The following is an 18,233-nucleotide window of genomic DNA, read 5'->3' on the forward strand; positions in this document are numbered from 1 at the left end:
TTTCGCCTTCAACATACTTGGGCGGAGCGAGTCATGCAAATGACGCTTGCAAGTAATGGCAGAAAGCATAGAGCCAAGAAAGACCTGCACTACACATTCAGGCGGTGCCTAGTGACACAGGTCACTTAACAGCACTACTAATTAACGCTGTTGACGTTGTGCTTTTCTGGTATGGGTGATCTGCACCGGGTGAAATAGATAAGCTCAAGAGCCAGCGGTCCACCGCAGCCCAGGCCACCCGATGAAACATGTTCTGCCCACCTCTACACAAACTTCGAGACCAGACACTCAGCGGGTACGGGAGACCCGAGAAAGTCAATCGAGTAATCGTTGAAGTCAACACACGACCACAAACAAGTTCTATTGACCTACCGCTGACGTCAACGCAAAGCCAATTCCAATGCATATGAAGCCTGTCATAGCCTTTTCCCACATTTTTATTCCTATCTCCTTCAACTTCTCCTCATCAGCATCTCACCTGCCGTCTACACCGACACGAGCAAAAGTGTCAGAATGTCTCTCAGCTTGGTCACCCGAACCGTCCTGCGCAAACCCCCACGCGCGCTAATCCCCGTGCTCAACATCCAGTCCGCCCCCGTCAGTAGTGACATCGGACCCAAGCGGGCAGAGACGCCCGAATATGTAGTGACTCCCAGCAGGGGGACGTACGACACCACCAAAGTCCCCAGCTTCAAGGCTTACGAAACCCGCGGACCGCCCCGGGGCCATCAGAACATCGCGTATTTTATGGCGGGAGCGCTGGGTGTGACCACGGCTGTGGGAGCCAAGGATACGGTCGCGAGTTAGTTGAGCACTACCCGGTTCCAGATCATGTTTTGTAATAGAAGATATCTGACAACTATTCTATAACTGGTCAGGCTTTCTGGCCAACATGTCCGCATCCGCTGATGTCCTGGCGCAAGCAAAGGTCGAGATTGGCCTCGGTGCGATCCCCGAGGGGAAGAATGTCTGAGCATGGGCTTACCCCGGAGGATTCAAGTTCAGACGGATACTGAAGTGATACACTTTTAGATCATCATCAAGTGGCGTGGAAAGCCGGTCTTCATCCGGCATCGCACGCAGAATGAGGTCGAGGAGGCGCGCAAGACGGACTGGAAGTCTCTCCGCGATCCGCAGCCGGACGAGGACCGTGTGCTGAAGCCGGAGTGGTTGATTATGTTGGGTAGGTGTTTGCTCTCCTCTCACAGTATCAACGACAATTGAGACTGGTGGGAGCACTAGTGGTTCAGGCGCCAATTGCTGACTTGGTATAAGGTGTTTGCACCCATCTGGGTTGCGTGCCCATCGGCGAGTCCGGGGACTTTGGGGGCTGGTTTTGTCCGTGTCATGGCTCGCACTATGACATCTCCGGACGGGCGCGCAAGGGCCCCGCCCCGACTAATTTGGAGGTACCGCAGTACAGCTTTCCGACCGAGGACACGCTGGTGATCGGATAGAGGGGGATTTTAATAATATCTCGGCCCATTCGATTCGTGTGGGGGTTTCTGTGCAGCTACCACGACGTGGGGATGCATAGAACACGATACGTTTTCTATCTCAAAGACCGACATACCTGTTAGAGAAACAATAGAGGAAGGCAATGGGGACGGAAAAAATCACACAGAGAATGACAAGACGCTCAATCGCAAGACGTTTACTCAGATTGAGATTCAGAAAGAGCTACCTACCTATTCTTTGAGATCCTCCTTTTCGCGGACCAGGACAAAACGAATCAGCCCTCCTCGCCCTTGCCAAGGTTGCCTCTTGTCACGAGATGCATACGCCCAGCCACACCCCCCCGACAGCCCCAGCTCCCGTTGTTGTGGCAGGTACCCATACGCGACTTCGCGCGTCAGATACCGCGAGCTCTCCACGGATCCCCAGACTGGCCGCCCCGACGCCTCCTTCGCCGTATCCGGTTTCTCGGCGGCGTAATTGGCGCGCAGAAACACCGGGTGATGCTTGTTCTTCACGTAGACATGCGCCGTCATGTGCGAGCCCTTGGCCAGGTGGGTCGTGTTCTTGTAGCAGATCGTCATGTGCCAGGTGTTCCGGAGCTGTTTGGTGCGGCCCCTTTTTTGGTACCGCGTGAGGTGGATGGCGGATCTGGTGGGAGGGGCGAGAGAGAATTGGGTTAGCCTTTTGTGGGATCTGGATGCTGTGCCCCTGTAGCCTGGCTTGTGCTGGGATGGCTGGAAGCAATCTGGGGAGGTGGGGAGAGATTTGAATATGGATGGCCTTCCGCTCCGTACCTGATTAGGATGGCCTTAGGATATTGTCCCTCGGCACTGGCCGCCCGATAGGCGAGAGACATGATGGTCGGGAGGGTGGCGGTCCGAAAGCATGGGAGCAGATGCTTGGGGAAGTGGTATTTGACGATGTTGGTGGTCGGCGGCTGACGGGCGTGGGTGTACCGTATCATAGAGGCTGCTGAGCTTGGCATTTGTGATTGGTTGGAGGGTTCGCTCGGATGGGAGGAAATGAAGAGGTTGAGGAAATTCAGTCGAATTTGCGAAGGGTAGGGAGAGTGAGAGTGATGGCGCGTCTGTTGGAGAGCTTGCGACGATGACAAGGGAGGAGAAGAGAAGGTGGTCAGGGCGTGGTCGGATTATGTGCTTTGTTGACACCCCCCGGCCTCCTTTGTGTTACCCCGCATTTGGTGCATGGATGGGATCATGTCACTTTGTTGCAGGCACAACTGGGGTAGTGATTGGTCTAGCTGGTCGATGAGATGGTCTAGCCGCCGACTGGAACGATTATCTCAGAATGTGCAAGGTGTCTTAAGGAGTGTGGTTTTGTGAAATTATCTGTCAAACTTGCTGTTTTGAGGGGTTCTTGATCCTCAATCTTCGACTTTTTCCCCCGCTCTGTATTGACTTTAGTATTGGCCCACACACTACCAGTCTATGGTTGACCGGATCGATGGACGTGAGAAAGGTGAAAGATATTAAGAGGTTGTTTTCTCGGTTCTCTCCGCAAACAAATGTCCTCTGGTATCTCTCCTGACTTAGCAGCGATGATACAAAGACCACAACTACCATCACGAAGCAATTCGGCAATGAAGTGCTTTATATTACGCCAGGTAACTTTCCAGCGCTCCGATAAGCTTTGATATAGTTTCTATGACCAGAAGAAGCTCATCATCTGATCGAAGGGTCATAGGCATGACATCCTGGGTTTTTTGGCGCGATCAACCAACAGTAGCCAAGTGACCTCGCACAGGCACATTGTAAGTTTGCCCAGTCGCAGGAAACCCCGTCACGTTGACTCCCTCTTGAAACAGGAGACAGTGGGTTGACCCCCCATAGTGAAACATCCCCAACTCGTCCCCCTTGCGGACATAGTCGCCCTGCTTGACTGTAATGTCACATGTGGAAACCTCTGCCATGCCGACGCCGATGAACGCCACCGTTCCGAGAGCCGGGTGATCCGCCTCGATGAAGATCACCGCGCGGGTGGCCACCGAGGTGAGGTACGGCTGCGCGGCAATCAGGCTCAGTTCGTCGAGATAGTCATGGCTCTGCTCCTGCGCGGCGAGATCGATGATAAGGGGCTCGGAGAAGTAGGTCCCATTTAACGTGAAGGCTTTCGCGATGCGGCCTGAGACCGGCGCGTGCCAGCGATGGTAGCTCAGGGAGCTCAAGAAAGCTTGGTAGACCGTGCCCCCGATAAACTTCTCGGACAGCGGATCACCACCCAGCATGTCCACAATCGAATACGGCCGTTCCTTGATCCAGAACTGATCGTGAGCGCTCACGTTGTGCTGCACCTGATAGGGCTTCGACTCGCAGGCATTCGCGATCACGCTGTCGTTCCCCGCGACGGGACGGATGCCCTCGCGGAATGACCGGATGAAGAAATCGTCCCAGGACTGGAATCCGCGGTACGGGGCCGTGGCGTTGGCGATGAATATTTCGTCGAACGTATAATTCGTCCGGCCGATGTTCGCAACGTCAGTGAGATCAGTGAGTCCCGTCGGGCCGAACCAGTCGGTGGGAGCTCTGCCAAGGACATGAACCGAGTCCGGGGACTGCAGGTATGCGCCCCAGGTGTTTAGGATCTTCTTTATTATGGCATTGACTTCGGGGTCCAGGAAGGCTGCAAAGCCGCTTTGTGTCCCCATCGGCCAGTTGAGCAAACTGCTCAGGGGAATACCGGCATAGCTCATGCGATTTTTTCGGGTGCTGTAGGGTGGCGCCGTCTGGATAAGGTGGTCGAGTACGCGTAGCATGTGGCGGTAGTCTCGGATCTGGGGTCGTCCGCTGAGCTCGTAAATGTAACGAGGACTTCGAGGCACTTCCTGGAACATTAGTGCAAAGAGCATCCGCAGATGTGGTCGAGCCTCGATGAGGTCGCCGAATTCCCGCACCGTGGGGTGCAACTGCTGGGAGCTGTTCTCGGTGCGACGAGTCACGTCGACCAGCCATTCGCCGTAGTCATGTTGATCACGAAGAGACCAACGGCCAATCCTTGACTCTAGTCAGTACACCGGTCGGAGCACGCACAGAATCACGGAACAGGCTCACTCATCGTAGGAGCTCTCCCCGGTGGTATAGCCGCTGGCGAACAAGGCCAGGAGATGCAAGACGGGAACACAATAAAGGCGCATGGTCAATCTGTACTGGTCGGCAATGGTCGAGATTTCCTCAATTGTCTCGATTGGAGCTCTTTAGAGAGAGAATCAGCGAGGGTACTATACAGAGTGGTGCTTCATGTTAGAGACATCATCATGAAATGGCTCTTGACGTAACACGAGCGCTTCCTCGGCTTGCGGGGGTTAGGCGTTGCTTGACTAACTAGGGCATCGGAAGACATACAATTCGATACCTTTTTCGATGGCAAGCGTGAAGATATGGCTCCCTACACACTGGGCAGCAATCACCAAAGAAGTAATCCTGCCGATCATGCAGTGACGTCTCGTAGCTCCACCTTCTCGCCGTGGAGATTGTTGAAGGGCAATTAAGAATCCTCCCACCCCTGACACAGGAAGCTCTTCGAGATTCAAGTACAAGCAGAAGCAGAAAGACTCTATGACGAATAAGCTTGTGTCTCCGTCATAGTGAGAACCTTCCGTTCCCGGGTCGCTCGGCCGGAAAATGCCGGCTGCTGACGCCTATTTTAGATAAGATCTCAACCCGTGATGAGGGCGCACGCGACGACAAAGACCTCAGCCTGAAAGATGGGCCTCGTGCAACGTGGTATAGTTCTTTCCGTATGAATATAGTCGAGAAGCAATACCCTGTCAGAATTAATACTTCGATAAAACATCTTAGATCTGTTGTCGCGTTGTTCTGTCGAGGGCCTCAATCCCCTCTCTGATCTTCGTTATATAGGTAGATCATGACTAGCGAGGAATTTGAATATTGAACAAAGTCATTTCGCTCAGCCTTTTTCAGGTTTTATTCTTGGCCAGAGCCAAGTTTGCTCAAGTAGGGTATAAATTAAGTCAAGTAACTAGTCGAGTCCAGGTGTCAGCGTAATAACCCCGTGGGCCTTATATCCGAGATTCGGAGGGTATGTAATCCGGCTGCATAATCAAGCAGTGAGCCAATTGGACGGCAGCTCGGCTGTCAGCCCGTTAGCTCCAGAGTCTTTAAGTCCGAAATCCGAAGCGGATATGGCCTTCAAGGTTATCGTGCGCAGCACCCCAGCAAAGAATATACCGTCGACTGTTTTAAGTTGCCAATTCTGCGCCCAACCCACCCCAAAAAAAGCATGCAATCAGGGTGCGAAATATAAATTCAGAGTGCTGAGAATTCCACTACACCATCATTACCAACAGTTAGCCCTTGATACCAAGTCATCTAGAATGCATCTTATCCTTACAGGAGCAACCGGCCTGGTAGGCTCATCCGTGCTGGATGCTATGCTCAAGAATAAAGCCGTCTCCAAGATCTCAATTCTGAGCCGGAGACCTGTGCCCATGGCAGACGATTCTAGAGATCCGCGGGTCCGCGTGATTCTCCACAGAAACTTTGAGGTCTACGGACCAGAGCTGCTGGATCAGCTGCAAGATGCTGAGGGATGTGTCTGGGCTTTGGGAACGAGCTCAACCAATGTCAATGCCGAGTATGGCACCCCCCACCACACCTTTCCCCCCTTCGTTGGCGGGGATGAATTAGGAATGTTACTGCAAGGTGCTAATGTCAAGATAGCCAGTATGTCAAGATCACCAAGGACTATGCTCTTGCAGCCGCCGATGCATTTTCCACCCTCAAATCTTCTTCCTCCCAGCACCCTTTCCGATTTATCTACGTCTCGGGTGAAGGAGCCACACACAACCCCGGTCGCTTCTCTCCAATCTTTGCACGAGTCAAAGGCGAAACCGAACAGCTGCTGGGTAAGCTATCGGAGCAGATGCCCACCCGCCTCCGGGCCGACAGCATGAGACCGGGCTACGTCGACCCGGGCATGCACTTGGCGATTCAGCCGTACATTCCTGCGCAGGGAGTGAAGGGGTTCTTTCCGAGGATCGGAGTAGCCCTGAGCGTGCCTGTTTTCCGGTATGCGCTAACAGGGATGCACTCGCCGACTGAACGCCTGGGAACCTTCTTGACCGATATGGCGATGGGTAAGGTGGAAGGGCATCTTGAGGGACCAGGAGCGTTTAGAGTTGGAGGCGGATGGGTGGTCCAAAATAAGGGGATGAGGAGGATATTAGGATTGGATTCTTAATGAATAGTATAATTAATTGTGGTTATGTAACCTTTCCTTTCTCAGAGTTCGATTTCTTGAATCAAGCATGCAAGATTCTCAAGGTTCTATGAATTTGCTGCGACGAGAAGATATTCCTTGAACACAGTCTTATCAACGTTCATCGCATAATATTGAGCCCGAATAGTCGATGGTCTCAATGCAAGATTTGTATCTACAAATAATGGGGAGAATGATCAACGCAAACTGTCAACCACCACCTTCTGTCTTTCTGAAAACATACAAAATATAGGTAAGTGCTTGCGCCCGGTAGAAATTTTACGCAGTTATGGTCAAAAAAAGTCTGTGCCAAAAACATACAACAGAAGGGGTTCGCTGGTGGTCACCCACCCAACAACTAACCTCCCGGCGTGTGGCTTCAAACGCGGCCCAAAGTCGGGTCACTTGAAACTCGCTAACACCAGACTCGAGAAGTCTTTCCTTGCCTTACCATTGTTGGAGCCTGATAAACAATTACATCGCACCTGTGTCAGTGGAGGAGAAGCGTGCTCTGAGTGAATGGGCAAAATCGAATAGCTTATTCGGGTGCTTAAACAACAATTCTCGGATGTCGAAGACAATAAAGATACATGTCACATCATATTCCTAGGATTTTGCCGCCACAGCAACGGCCAGTCACAGTCTCACGTGCCCACAGCCTTCTGTTCTTCTGTTAAAGCATATTGCCATCTGATACCGCCTTCCTCTGAAAGTCAACGCAGGGATAGCCAGCTATTAGACAGAAATTCAGGGTTATTAACAATGTACTTGGTGAGTGGCCAACCTGGACTCCTGATTTGGTTGGAAGAGTCAATGATGCCACTTTATGATGATGGTTCTGGGGGGTGTTATAATAAAAGAAGACTCACAAAATTCATTAAAGCAGTACCTTTCGCAATGTCATTCCAAGCACCACGATATGCCTCATACCTCGTTGCCTACTATCTCGCCAGATATAGCACCCCTGACCTTATGTTGCCAGACCTATGCACATAATAATCCAGTTGCCCTTGCTATCAGTTAACTCATACATGTAGAATTGTAGGTAGTAGTAGCACGATTAATTGATTAAGTAACTTGTGCTTTGTGTTGATGCGACTCCCTTTGTTCTAATCTGGGATAGGACCAACCATGCTTGTGTCACCATCATCTGTTTGTCTTGGTACCTTCTGAAAGGCCCTCCAGACTCTTGTTCTTTCTTACTACTCGCAACCTCTTCGTTAATTATTCTACGACAGTAATCTTCTTTCCTACCAGTTACAACCTCTTCTTTAGCTGCTCTATCCACATAGATCCCCTCCATGCCATCCTTCAAGCATCAGCATCAACGACAAAAGCATCAGTCTTTTCATCCTCCTCCATTATTTTGGGATAAACTCTCTAAGCTCTGGCTAACCAAAAGCGCGTTAAGAGAAGTCAATCAACGAAATAAATCCCTATACTTATACCAGCGCTCCTCTTCTATATCCTATACCTTTGCTCCTGATTTCTGGCGCAACTGTTCCACTATTCTACTAAGAGAAGTCAAAAGATCTTCCCGCTGTGGAGGACCAAATCTGTCAGATATCAGAGATGTTAGTTGTTTACCTCCCCGATTATTCTTTTTCTGATATCATGTCAAAGCAGATGTATGCTAACTAGCCTTACTTCTAGTATCCAGCACCAGCCCACTTCTATCAATACTCTATGGATCCCACCATGTTCAACTCAAAACGCCATACCACAAAATATACTAGGCTAAAGACCAACGCTACAACTGCTTATGACCCACACTTTGAGCAACATCTAATCGACCATGTTGTCTTAACACCATTTTTCGAATACCCAGATGGTACTGAGCCATCCGAACCCAAGAACCTCAGGGAAATTCAACAAAGATTACAAGCCCCTCGTCCTTTACTCAATTCAGATATGCAATATAGGGAATTCGCCAAACTCAACGAGAAGGCTGGTAGTGAACAATTAGTTATTGCAAAGATCTTGCCTGTACTTGAGGGAAAGTGGGAAGATAGTTTCCCGACTGGGGGTGGACAGCTATTTAACAATCTTGCTCATTTGACCGACGGCACTCTAGTTCAGGCTAAGCCTGATCTTTACCATGGCGCGCGCCCGAACCAGCTAAAGCATAGCATTCGGAAAGACTTGAGTAACATGCTTATTCCAACGCGCCAGACCGGACGTCCAATAGCGCCGAATTTCTTTGTCGAGGCAAAGGGTCATGATGGAAGCTCCGCCGTGCTTAAACGCCAGGCCTGTTATGATGCTGCTCTGGGAGCACGAGCCATGCATGCCCTGCAGCAATATGAGCATGAAAGAAGCAGCAATAAGCCGAACTATTACAACAACAACGTCTGTACTATCGCAGCTACTTTCATGGATGGATTGCTAGGATTGTACGTGGCTCGCCCTACAAGATCTGCGAACAATCATAATCCAGATACCAATTATGTGATGACCCAGATTGGGCAATGGGCATTACATGGTGACCCAAATACTTATCAGCGGGGTATAACCGCCTATCGAAATGCCCGAGACCTGGCCAGAGAATTCAGGGACGACTTTATCAGGCAGGCAAACGAACAATATGCAGCTGGTCAAGATAATGCCAGTAGTTCTGATGGATCTGAGGAGACTATTAAGTTGTGAAGGCTTAGCACATGGTGATTGAGATGGTTTTATGGTTGTTGAGAACGACCTTTCTTTGGGTTATTATGCAGATGTGAGATACCAGGGCTTCAGCAAATCCATAGCAGCTTGTTGTGCCGTAGCTTCACTAGCATTGCCCACTAAGTATGCAAGTAAGTAGTCGGCGGCCATGTCAACTGGGACACAAAAGGAAAGGTGATGGCTATGGGGACAGGTCGATGCAATCGTAGCCGATGTTCGCAGCTCGATTGAATAAATTGACAGAGGACTAATACTTCCCTGACAAATGGGAACAGAAGAATAGTTCAGCTATCGCAACTTTGCAGCCCCGTATTATGGGCATTGCCTCTTCCCTTGTGTATGCTGCACAAAAGCACGAGGCTTCAAGATTACAGTCGATGATCCGGACGAGCATCCAATGTTGCTAGAATTCGCCATGTCAGGCAGGAGTTGGAACAAACGCGATTACCGATATCACCTCTCATATATGGGGCCTTGGAAGATAGCGTCTAGAATTGGGCCAAGGGCTCTCTAGCTAGCGGTGCGAGTGAATTGTTATTGCTTAGCTTTCGGTGCTTTGTGTACTGGATCTAGAGAAGATGGCGACGCAAAATAGATCGATTGCTTGTTCTTTTATGACGCAATGAATGTTGCTTCCAAGATCATCTTTGCCGATTTCGAGGGGGTCGAGGCATCGAGATCTCTCACAGCAGCCGCAATCACGACCACAACATCCTCCCATGGCGGCACAATGATTTCGCTGCCATTCAGAGAGGTGCCAGCCTGGTTGCCCATTGTTTAGTCTGTAGGCTTGTTTCAAGGGCTCTTGGTGGATCTGAGAGAGAAGAAAGACTTTCTGCCGCTCTTCATACCAGACCTTCTTTTCATGCTCGTCTGCACACCGTTCTTCTGTGGCGGGCTTCGGAGACATAGCTTCGGCGGAAGAAGCATTACTAGGGCTTGGCTCGGCTTGCAATGCGGCGTGAGGTATTCGATGATCCGTCCTAATAAGATCCTCTGTCATCTCGTTATCCCGGGGGTCGCGGTTCCACTCATAGTGTTTGCGGCGGAGTCGCTGTGCATGTTTCCATTTACCCTTCCGCTCGAACCTGTCCTCGACCATCAGCAGAGGTCGTTCTGCCGCTTCAGAAACAAGTAATTTGGCGACTGTTGCCAAAAAATGAAGGACCATCGTGTCTTTGAAATGTACCAAGATAGTTGCGAAAGCCGTGTTGGAGAAGAAGAGGAATTGTTGGCATGTTTCTCTCGTTTGTGGGATGCAGTCGTGTCAATATAACTTCCGTGGTTACCACATGAATGCATCATTTGACAGGTGCGGTGCGGCCCTTACGTATCAATACCGCCATCCAGACGCTTCAGTCGTCAGAAAAGCAGTGGTCTCTCTCATTGTTACCACCTCCAATTCTAGCATAGGGGAGCAACAGCCGGGTGTGTGGTCAGCTCCCAGCGGCTGTTGTTTGTAAGTCACCCGTAATCCCGGGCAATTTCTACTTCCTACTACATTGCCCCAATTGACGATAGACTGTGCAAAGACTGTGGCATTCAAATTGGGGCAGCTCATAAACGTGGGCGTTGGTTTCCGCAACAGCGCTCGTTGCTTTTGGTTCTATTGTTCCCCAGAAATCAGCTTCACGAAATTCTGACTGAATCTATAGGAAGGGATAACTGTTAGCAATGAACCAAGATTTTGCCAGAATGAGTTTCGCGATGAATACTACGTAGATAATACAGATCATGAGGGAATATAACACCAACCTTTCGGAAGACGTCAAACAGGTTGAGGAACTCTTTGGTGTGTTTTGAAAGGTGGAAGAGGTTGATGGCTTTCCTTCTGAGCTTTGTGGAAACCTATATATCGAGTCGATCGATGGATATTCAGTACAGAAGTGGTGGGATTGGGATCAGTGAGAACCTCGGTGAAGGTCAGCAAACGAGTCAGCTCATTCTTTTATGTGACACGGGCATTTCCCATAACTGTAGCATTTATTCCCCTCTGGAGTAAAAGGTGAAATCACAGAGGTAGGAAGACAATCAAAATAGTACTATTGAGCGCATTGCCTTAACAACACAACAGAGCTTGCTGCAGATGTTAATGACTCTCGGGACCAAACAGTCTAAGACCAAGCGGAACAGATGCAAAAAAGAATTGACCTACGCAGGGCTCGAACCTGCAATCTCTTGATTCGTAGTCAAGCGCCTTACCATTGGGCCAGCAGGCCAGCTGTTGAAAAACTGGAAATTTATGCTCAATATGATTTTAAAAAAAATGGTTCATGAAGGAGTTGCTGCCTTTGCTCCTACATCGTTTGAATGCTCGCAGAAGATGCATATGAAAACGAAATACAAAAGAATATGTGGAGATGTCAATTGCTATACACTGAACCTAGGTCAGTCTGTCGAGTGGCAAAGTCTGAATTGACTCGCGTTGCTTTTTTGTAGGGGTCCTCTTCTCGAGACTATATATCCTATTGCTGCACCCAAGACCCTACGTGCATTCCCAATAGTTGCCAAACCTTGTCAAGGGCAAGGTACATTTCAGATCGAACACCCAAAACCCAAAATTTCGAGCTTTATCCGCACAGTCTTGCTCTCTCGATATTCTGATCATATTCATCAAGCTTTAGTGGCTGCCAGGCGCGACAGAAGATGATCTGGCCTTTTCTCTTTCTTCAAAGAGATAACAAAGAGCCCGCTCCGGGCGCTCGGGTCGCGCTTCCTGAATAAACCCAATACTCACCCTTATTGTCAGCATCGAAAATCGAAGAGTGCGATCAGAGTAAATTAGGAAAAATGTTCAAGCGTGGGAAATGGTGGCATGGTGCTCTAATTACACCTCACGAGACAGGTCAAGGTCGATCCTCCGAATCATTCTTTCTGTCAAATTCACGACCAGCCAGTACTTCGTTCAAAACCGTCGCTAGACTCCTTCCCACGGAATAGCTATGAATGCCGGATTGTTCCCATTCGCAGGACTTCCACTGCCTCGAATCTCCCCCAAACCGAAGGCAATCACCCGGGACGATCGATTCGAAGGGATTGTTGTTGGGGTAAGCCGCCGACCAGCCCTATCTTTCTTCCTAACATGCATCAGATATTCCAACTGACCATTCATCCAGGCCGGACCAGCGGGCCTAATGCTGACTTTCTTACTTGCGCGGTATGGCCTCACAGCCGATTCCGTGCTGTGCATCGACGCAAAGCAACCCGCGTGCAGAATGGTCATGCGGACGGGCTCCAGCCCCGGACGCTGGAGGTACTTCGGTCACTTGGCCTGGCGGGTCCAATGCTTGACGATGGCCGCCATCTATCGGAATTTGCAATCTGGGAGCCGTCTGCGGTAGACGGCACCATCCAGCGGTCGTCTCTCGCGCGGACGACGACGCCATCATCGCGCTACCCCCACGTAGTTACCATTCACCAGGGTAGGGTGGAGCAGATCCTTGAGGCAGGGCTGCTTCAGTACTCTGCGACCGGCATACAGCGTCGAAGCAGGCTCGTGGACGTGCATATCGACCCCGCCGGTGATTCCGAGTTTCCGGTGGTAGCCAAGGTGGATTGCGACGGCGTCGTAAGGACCATTCGGACTAGGTATCTGGTGGGAGCGGACGGTGCGCATTCCGCAGTGCGGCGAGCCGCGGGTCTGGAGCTGGAAGGTAATGGTCCGGACGAGGTCTGGGGCGCATTGGACCTTGTGGTGAACACGGATTTCCCGGATATCCGGAGACGCAGCTTGATCCGATCCAGGCACGGTACAGTGTTTGTGATTCCGAGGGAGCGGAATGCAAGTGGGGAGTATTTGACTCGTCTGTATGTGCGCATGCCTTGCGAGTCGTGCGGATTCGATTATACAAGTGAATGCGAACTGTCATTGCGAGGCCGCACGAACTCGAACGCCATCCTTGAACAGGCCCGTCGTGTTTTCGGCCCCTTTTACCTGGACATAAAAGGGGAGATCGAATGGTGGTCTTGCTATCAGACTAGACAGCGCATCCTAAAGCAGTATATTGTGTCAGACGCCGATAATATCGGGAGGATCTTTCTCGTGGGAGACGGTATGTAGCTTTCTTCCCTGTGCCTTATTAGGTACTGACCATATGCAGCTTGTCATACCCACAGCCCAATGGTACGTTCTGTTAGACCGAGCATTCGACTCTGAACCGTCATAGCTAACCTGCCGTTTAATCCTATGATCTACAGGCCGGCCAAGGAATGAATGTATCCATGATGGATGCCTACAACCTGGGATGGAAACTTGCCTATTCCATCATGGGACTGACTTCAGTCCCCCTTGACTCATTCCAGAGCAATGCGATACTAAAGACTTATCATTCCGAGAGGTTCCCCGTCGCTCAGCAGTTGATTGAATTTGATAGGGAGTACGCAGCCAAATTTGCCGCTGCGAAGAATATGTCCTTGTGCGAAGATAGATCAACTGCTAGAGTAAATGACATCATGGGCTGTCGTCGCAGGGTGAACGGGTTCTCCAGCGGATGCGGCATTCAATACGCAGAAAGCATCCTCACGAGAAAAACTGGGCAGACGGCCTCCTTGTCGAGGCCTAGTCTGATGGCCCTCGCGACCGGGACTAGACTCCCGGATGTCCGACTAAAAAGATACGCTGATGGAGAATATTGTGACCTACACGATGGTATGTACCTTGGCACCCATCCTAGTCATGAAAGTGGCCATTCGCCCTGCTAAGACGGTCTCAGAGATGTTTTCCAATGGCCGCTTTCGGGTCCTGTGTCTAGCTTCATCAGACTTTCTGAGCTCTGATGGCGTATCTGCGCGAGCCCTACACTGGATTGGCGAGGCGCTGCTTCCTCAATTTCCCAACGATGTGATTGAACAATTCGTTATATACCCGCCCAATCGGTGTCCACGGAATTGGAGTGATCTTCCAACGTCGCTTAAATGCCACTCGGAAATGAGGCTGTATGACGGCTTGGCTGTGCAGGGTGCATATGAGCTTTTTGAAGTAGATGTTCATCAGGGCGCATTGATCATCCTACGGCCAGATGGTTATATCGGCATGATTGCGTCTCTTGAAAGGCATGGTCTGCTGCAAGACTATTTTACATCTTGTCTGAGACGTAGATGTGAGCAAGGATGTTGATTGCTATTTTTGCAATATTTATTCCTTATTTAGTGGTCAGCTATACTGCACACGTTAGGACTATTATGGTATCTTTCATTATATCCCCTAATTCGTTCCAGGCAAGTTTTCTACAGTCAATACACGCGCGTCCGCGCCATCAAATTATAGAACAGAACAAAAATTTATTTGAAGTCAAGCAGTTCTATATCCGCTTAGCGAGAACGACTCTGAGTCTAATTGTGACCAGAACCATCCCCCCTCCACGTACTCAGACAAACCCACACTTAAGATCAACACCCACACCTTATTTCGTCCAGTGCCACACCATGCCGGTACCCACCGGCCTGATCGTCACCTCCGACGTCCTCCACCAAGGCATCACCACCTTGTGTACGTAGTCGTCAATGTGTTTTCGATCCCTCTCCAGGTGAAACGTGACTCGGGCCTCATCGGTCTCAGAATTATATTTTTCAAATCGATGAAGTCCGTCGTCTCCGTATCGACGCTTCTCCTCTAGGGTAAATTCTCGGTAGATGCGTATCCAGGAACCGCTTCGGATGAAACCGAACTGGATCATCAGCTGGGGGCTTTTGGCGCGGGATTTGAGCATATGGCTCAGAAGCAAGTCTTCGGAGTCGGACCAACCATATTCGTTTACGTCCTGCAGGGGGGCCAGCAACTCGAGGATGTGATGGTCAGACAAGTTAACTCTGTGGGGAGGTGAGTCTCGCCTTCTTCTTAGTCAACTGTTTTGAGTAGCGAAACAGCCTGTTGGGAAGTCGGGTGGTGATGGACCAGTTGTGGGGATTCAAGGTTGCCTTTGATATTTCTATGGTTTACCAAGTGTCGCTTATTACTCAGTTTGGATAGATAAAAGCTGCATTGTCTCTCAAGAAAAGGCGTGTTCTCGGTCCAACATGTTCGCCTGGAGCCAAATTCTATCTTGCAAGAGAAAAGCTGTTGTGGTCTTCTCTGTCGTTACCTCGGGCTTAGTTTGGAGTACAAAGAAGACAATTGTTTCTGACCCACAACCATCTTCACAATGGTCTCTTCTTTGTGGCTAACAAAAACCATCACATTTATCTTTCAAGTATGGTTGAACCTCATCTCAAAACTTCTGGCGGATTCCCAGCTCGACCTGTGCGTCATTAGATGGTTTGGTGCAGCTGGCAATTGAGTAAAGGAGCAAACTATCAGCACACCCTCGGTCTAATTGTCTCCTTTCCTGCCTTTGTGCTTAGCTGGAGAAAAGCCTCAAGGTTGACGAAAGCATCCTGGAGATGGAAGTTCCAACGCGAGTGAGGGATCTTTTGGACCAGCGGCTTCGCAATCTCAATGCCTGGCTGGCATATTCCCTAGCGTTGCGGTATTGTGCCGGGCCACTCTGGACCATGCTCGGGATAATGGAGTCGTTGGATGGAGATAAAAAGGAGATCAGAAACGCTGTCATCAACTGTGGGGTACCAGTGACAACCATTGGGCTTGTAGAATGTGGACCGATTTTTCATCGATGGTGCTAACAGTAGAAGGGGGTCGAGCTGCCGCACAATGGGCCCCTGTGGACAGGCGATCCGGCGCATGTGTTTTCGGTTCTGCTGTAGAAGCTCTGGAGCAAAGGGTTGGAGTAGACTGAAAGGCTTGCAATGGCGACGGAGGGAGACTAGGGCGACATGTCGGGCGCCGAGAGAGGCGATGAGTGATGTCCTGTTCTAGGGTGTTAGGGATTCTGTAATATCAGCTTGTTCTTCTTGCCCTAATGCAACGTTCAAAGTTTTCTTCAGCGTTCTTGGAGCATAGATGCAAGTCAAGGTCAAAGTGTTACCCAGCATATCTATCTGGCAGGCACATAGGACATTAGTCACATCACTATTCATCATAAGGAACGTTGTTCACCAAAGAAGATGAGGATGTCTTTTTTGTCCTTGACAGAACATCATTGCATCACGTGATGGTGTCCAGATATGACTGTGAAGTACTTTCGATACATTCACTGCAGTTAGGATATTCACTACGACCGGACTTGTAATATCGATATATCATCGTCGCCTAACGGCGCTGGATAATGGTTATCCCGGAATTGTCTCTTTGTATCCAGGCTACAAATATCCTTCATGAGTTCTCTTCTTCCTGAATCATAACCAGAACATACATCTCACACTTCCTTGAGGCTTCTCCGTCTTGTTTCAAGCATTCTTATCCTTGTCAAAACAAGAACACACATCATATCCATCGCAAATCATCGAAGATGTTGACCAAGCTCCCCCCTGAGATAGTCCTGTCCATCGCAGACCAGATGGACGCAGCCAGAGACATCAACGCTCTTGCTCAGACATCCAAACGTTTCCACCGGCAGATAGATCCGCATCTCTACCGGTTTGACTGGAAATACCGTGAAGGTTCGGCGTTGATCTGGGCGTCAGATAACGGACTGGAATCCACTGCGCAGAAATCACTCGACGTACGGTCTACATCCCTGCCAGACAGCAAGACGCTTCCGATCGCAGAAAGGGCATTCGTGAATGCTACAGAGAATGGCAGATGCGATATAGTCAGGCGGCTGATTAAAATCGACAACTTGAATCTGAACGCGAAGGATCCTCGATACTCAACACCAGCGCTGGTATGGGCGGCCGAATTTGGCTATGAAGACATAGTCAAGTTGCTACTCGAAACACAACGCGTTGACATCAACGCAACGTGTCCCCATGGTAGCACAGCACTCCGAAGAGCAGCCGCTTGGCAGCAGGAAGCGGTGTTCAAGATGCTGCTCGCTACACCTGGAGTAGACGCTAATTGCCCTGATGACGAAGGACAGACGCCTCTCTACCATCTGGCGTTCTTTGGCGAAGAATCGCTGGTAGATTTGCTACTTGCCAAGGATGGGGTGGACCCCAATCCCCAGGATATTTTCGGCATCACACCGTTGTATGCTGCGGCGGAGGAAGGGCACAAGGGGGCAGTCGATCGGCTCCTGGCCGCTGGCGCAGACCCGGACCCGAAGGAACATGCAACGGGACACTCACCACTGTGGGAAGCGTCCTGTAACGGACATCACGAAGTGGTCGATGTGTTGCTCAAAACAGGAGGTGTGGATGTTGAATGTCGAAGCTTGGCTGATGGCACCGCACCACTCGCGGTAGCTGCACAGCGTGGCCACATAAAAGTGGCTCAGTTGCTACTTGCCGCCGGCGCTGACCCTAATAGTAAAGATAATTCGCAGGAGACGCCACTATCGAAAGCCGTGAAGGCCGATCGCAGGGTGATTGTGGAGCTTCTACTTGCTGCCGAGGGTGTTGACGTTAACTCTCAATGTGCACTTGGACGGTCACCTCTCTTCCTGGCGATACTCAACAAAAGCACTCCTAACTTGGAGATCATTGAGATGCTACTCGCTGCGAATGCCGACCCCCATCTTCCTGCCAACACCGGATCCACGCCCTTGTCCTTGGCCAAAGGCAACACCAAGAAGTTCCTGAGAGATTGGGGCCAAAGCACCGACACCGCATAAGCGAGGTATCAGAATGGCTAGTCCAATTGATTGCAACCTCCCTATCAGGTACTGTACATTTTCTCTCCAGGATGCTCCCCTCCAGAGCCTGACATCTTTCTCGGATAGCTTTTCCCGCGGTTCTACAAGGGTACTGATACCTACCGCTACAACGATGGGCTTTGATGTCGAACGCAATTAAGGACAACCAGGATGTGTCTAACCCGACCTTTTACACATATCTTCAAGCGAGAGAACAGAAGCTAAGCAAGGGAGACATTTTGCATA

The 18,233-nt window shown here is 50.2% G+C and overlaps 7 protein-coding genes and 1 non-coding gene across 8 annotated transcripts; 4 read left to right on the top strand and 4 right to left on the bottom strand.

Moving 5' to 3' along the window:
- Positions 1–462: 462 nt before the first annotated feature.
- On the top strand, positions 463–1,457 carry BO72DRAFT_482709 (ubiquinol-cytochrome c reductase iron-sulfur subunit mitochondrial precursor; the record flags this gene model as incomplete). Its single annotated transcript, XM_040947746.1, has 4 exons — positions 463–802; positions 879–967; positions 1,033–1,183; positions 1,276–1,457. Exons 1-4 carry the CDS (start codon positions 514–516, stop codon positions 1,455–1,457), a joined length of 711 nt encoding a protein of 236 aa, XP_040806050.1. The 5' UTR covers positions 463–513.
- Positions 1,241–2,595, bottom strand: BO72DRAFT_138119 (uncharacterized protein). The gene is made up of 3 exons (XM_040939152.1): positions 2,253–2,595; positions 1,689–2,106; positions 1,241–1,552 (listed from the first exon to the last, which is right to left on the bottom strand). Exons 1-2 carry the CDS (start codon positions 2,441–2,443, stop codon positions 1,689–1,691), a joined length of 609 nt encoding a protein of 202 aa, XP_040806051.1. The 5' UTR covers positions 2,444–2,595; the 3' UTR covers positions 1,241–1,552.
- Positions 2,596–3,190: 595 nt separating this feature from the next.
- On the bottom strand, positions 3,191–4,609 carry BO72DRAFT_491667 (phosphatidylserine decarboxylase family protein; the record flags this gene model as incomplete). Its single annotated transcript, XM_040948205.1, has 2 exons — positions 3,191–4,469; positions 4,527–4,609. The coding sequence occupies 2 exons, from the start codon at positions 4,607–4,609 to the stop codon at positions 3,191–3,193; spliced, it is 1,362 nt and encodes a 453-aa protein (XP_040806052.1).
- Positions 4,610–5,699: 1,090 nt separating this feature from the next.
- On the top strand, positions 5,700–6,675 carry BO72DRAFT_419952 (putative nucleoside-diphosphate-sugar epimerases; the record flags this gene model as incomplete). Its single annotated transcript, XM_040942688.1, has 2 exons — positions 5,700–6,069; positions 6,156–6,675. Exons 1-2 carry the CDS (start codon positions 5,810–5,812, stop codon positions 6,673–6,675), a joined length of 780 nt encoding a protein of 259 aa, XP_040806053.1. The 5' UTR covers positions 5,700–5,809.
- Positions 6,676–7,997: 1,322 nt separating this feature from the next.
- On the top strand, positions 7,998–9,309 carry BO72DRAFT_342471 (uncharacterized protein; the record flags this gene model as incomplete). Its single annotated transcript, XM_040940629.1, has 2 exons — positions 7,998–8,267; positions 8,347–9,309. Coding segments are annotated over 2 exons (1,233 nt in total), but the record flags the coding sequence as incomplete, so codon positions are not given.
- Positions 9,310–9,972: 663 nt separating this feature from the next.
- On the bottom strand, positions 9,973–10,531 carry BO72DRAFT_491669 (uncharacterized protein; the record flags this gene model as incomplete). Its single annotated transcript, XM_040948206.1, has 2 exons — positions 9,973–10,122; positions 10,193–10,531. 2 exons carry the CDS (start codon positions 10,529–10,531, stop codon positions 9,973–9,975), a joined length of 489 nt encoding a protein of 162 aa, XP_040806055.1.
- A 976-nt stretch (positions 10,532–11,507) lies between these two features.
- On the bottom strand, positions 11,508–11,579 carry BO72DRAFT_t16. Its single transcript has one exon. It is a non-coding gene; the product is annotated as a tRNA-Arg (tRNA).
- A 641-nt stretch (positions 11,580–12,220) lies between these two features.
- Positions 12,221–14,476, top strand: BO72DRAFT_474257 (uncharacterized protein; the record flags this gene model as incomplete). Its single annotated transcript, XM_040947251.1, has 5 exons — positions 12,221–12,407; positions 12,477–12,539; positions 12,575–13,412; positions 13,568–14,008; positions 14,073–14,476. Exons 1-5 carry the CDS (start codon positions 12,303–12,305, stop codon positions 14,474–14,476), a joined length of 1,851 nt encoding a protein of 616 aa, XP_040806056.1. The 5' UTR covers positions 12,221–12,302.
- Positions 14,477–18,233: the final 3,757 nt, after the last annotated feature.

Source organism: Aspergillus fijiensis (genome assembly GCF_003184825.1).
Source record: "Aspergillus fijiensis CBS 313.89 unplaced genomic scaffold BO72scaffold_3, whole genome shotgun sequence".
Classification (NCBI taxonomy): Eukaryota; Fungi; Ascomycota; class Eurotiomycetes; order Eurotiales; family Aspergillaceae; genus Aspergillus; species Aspergillus fijiensis.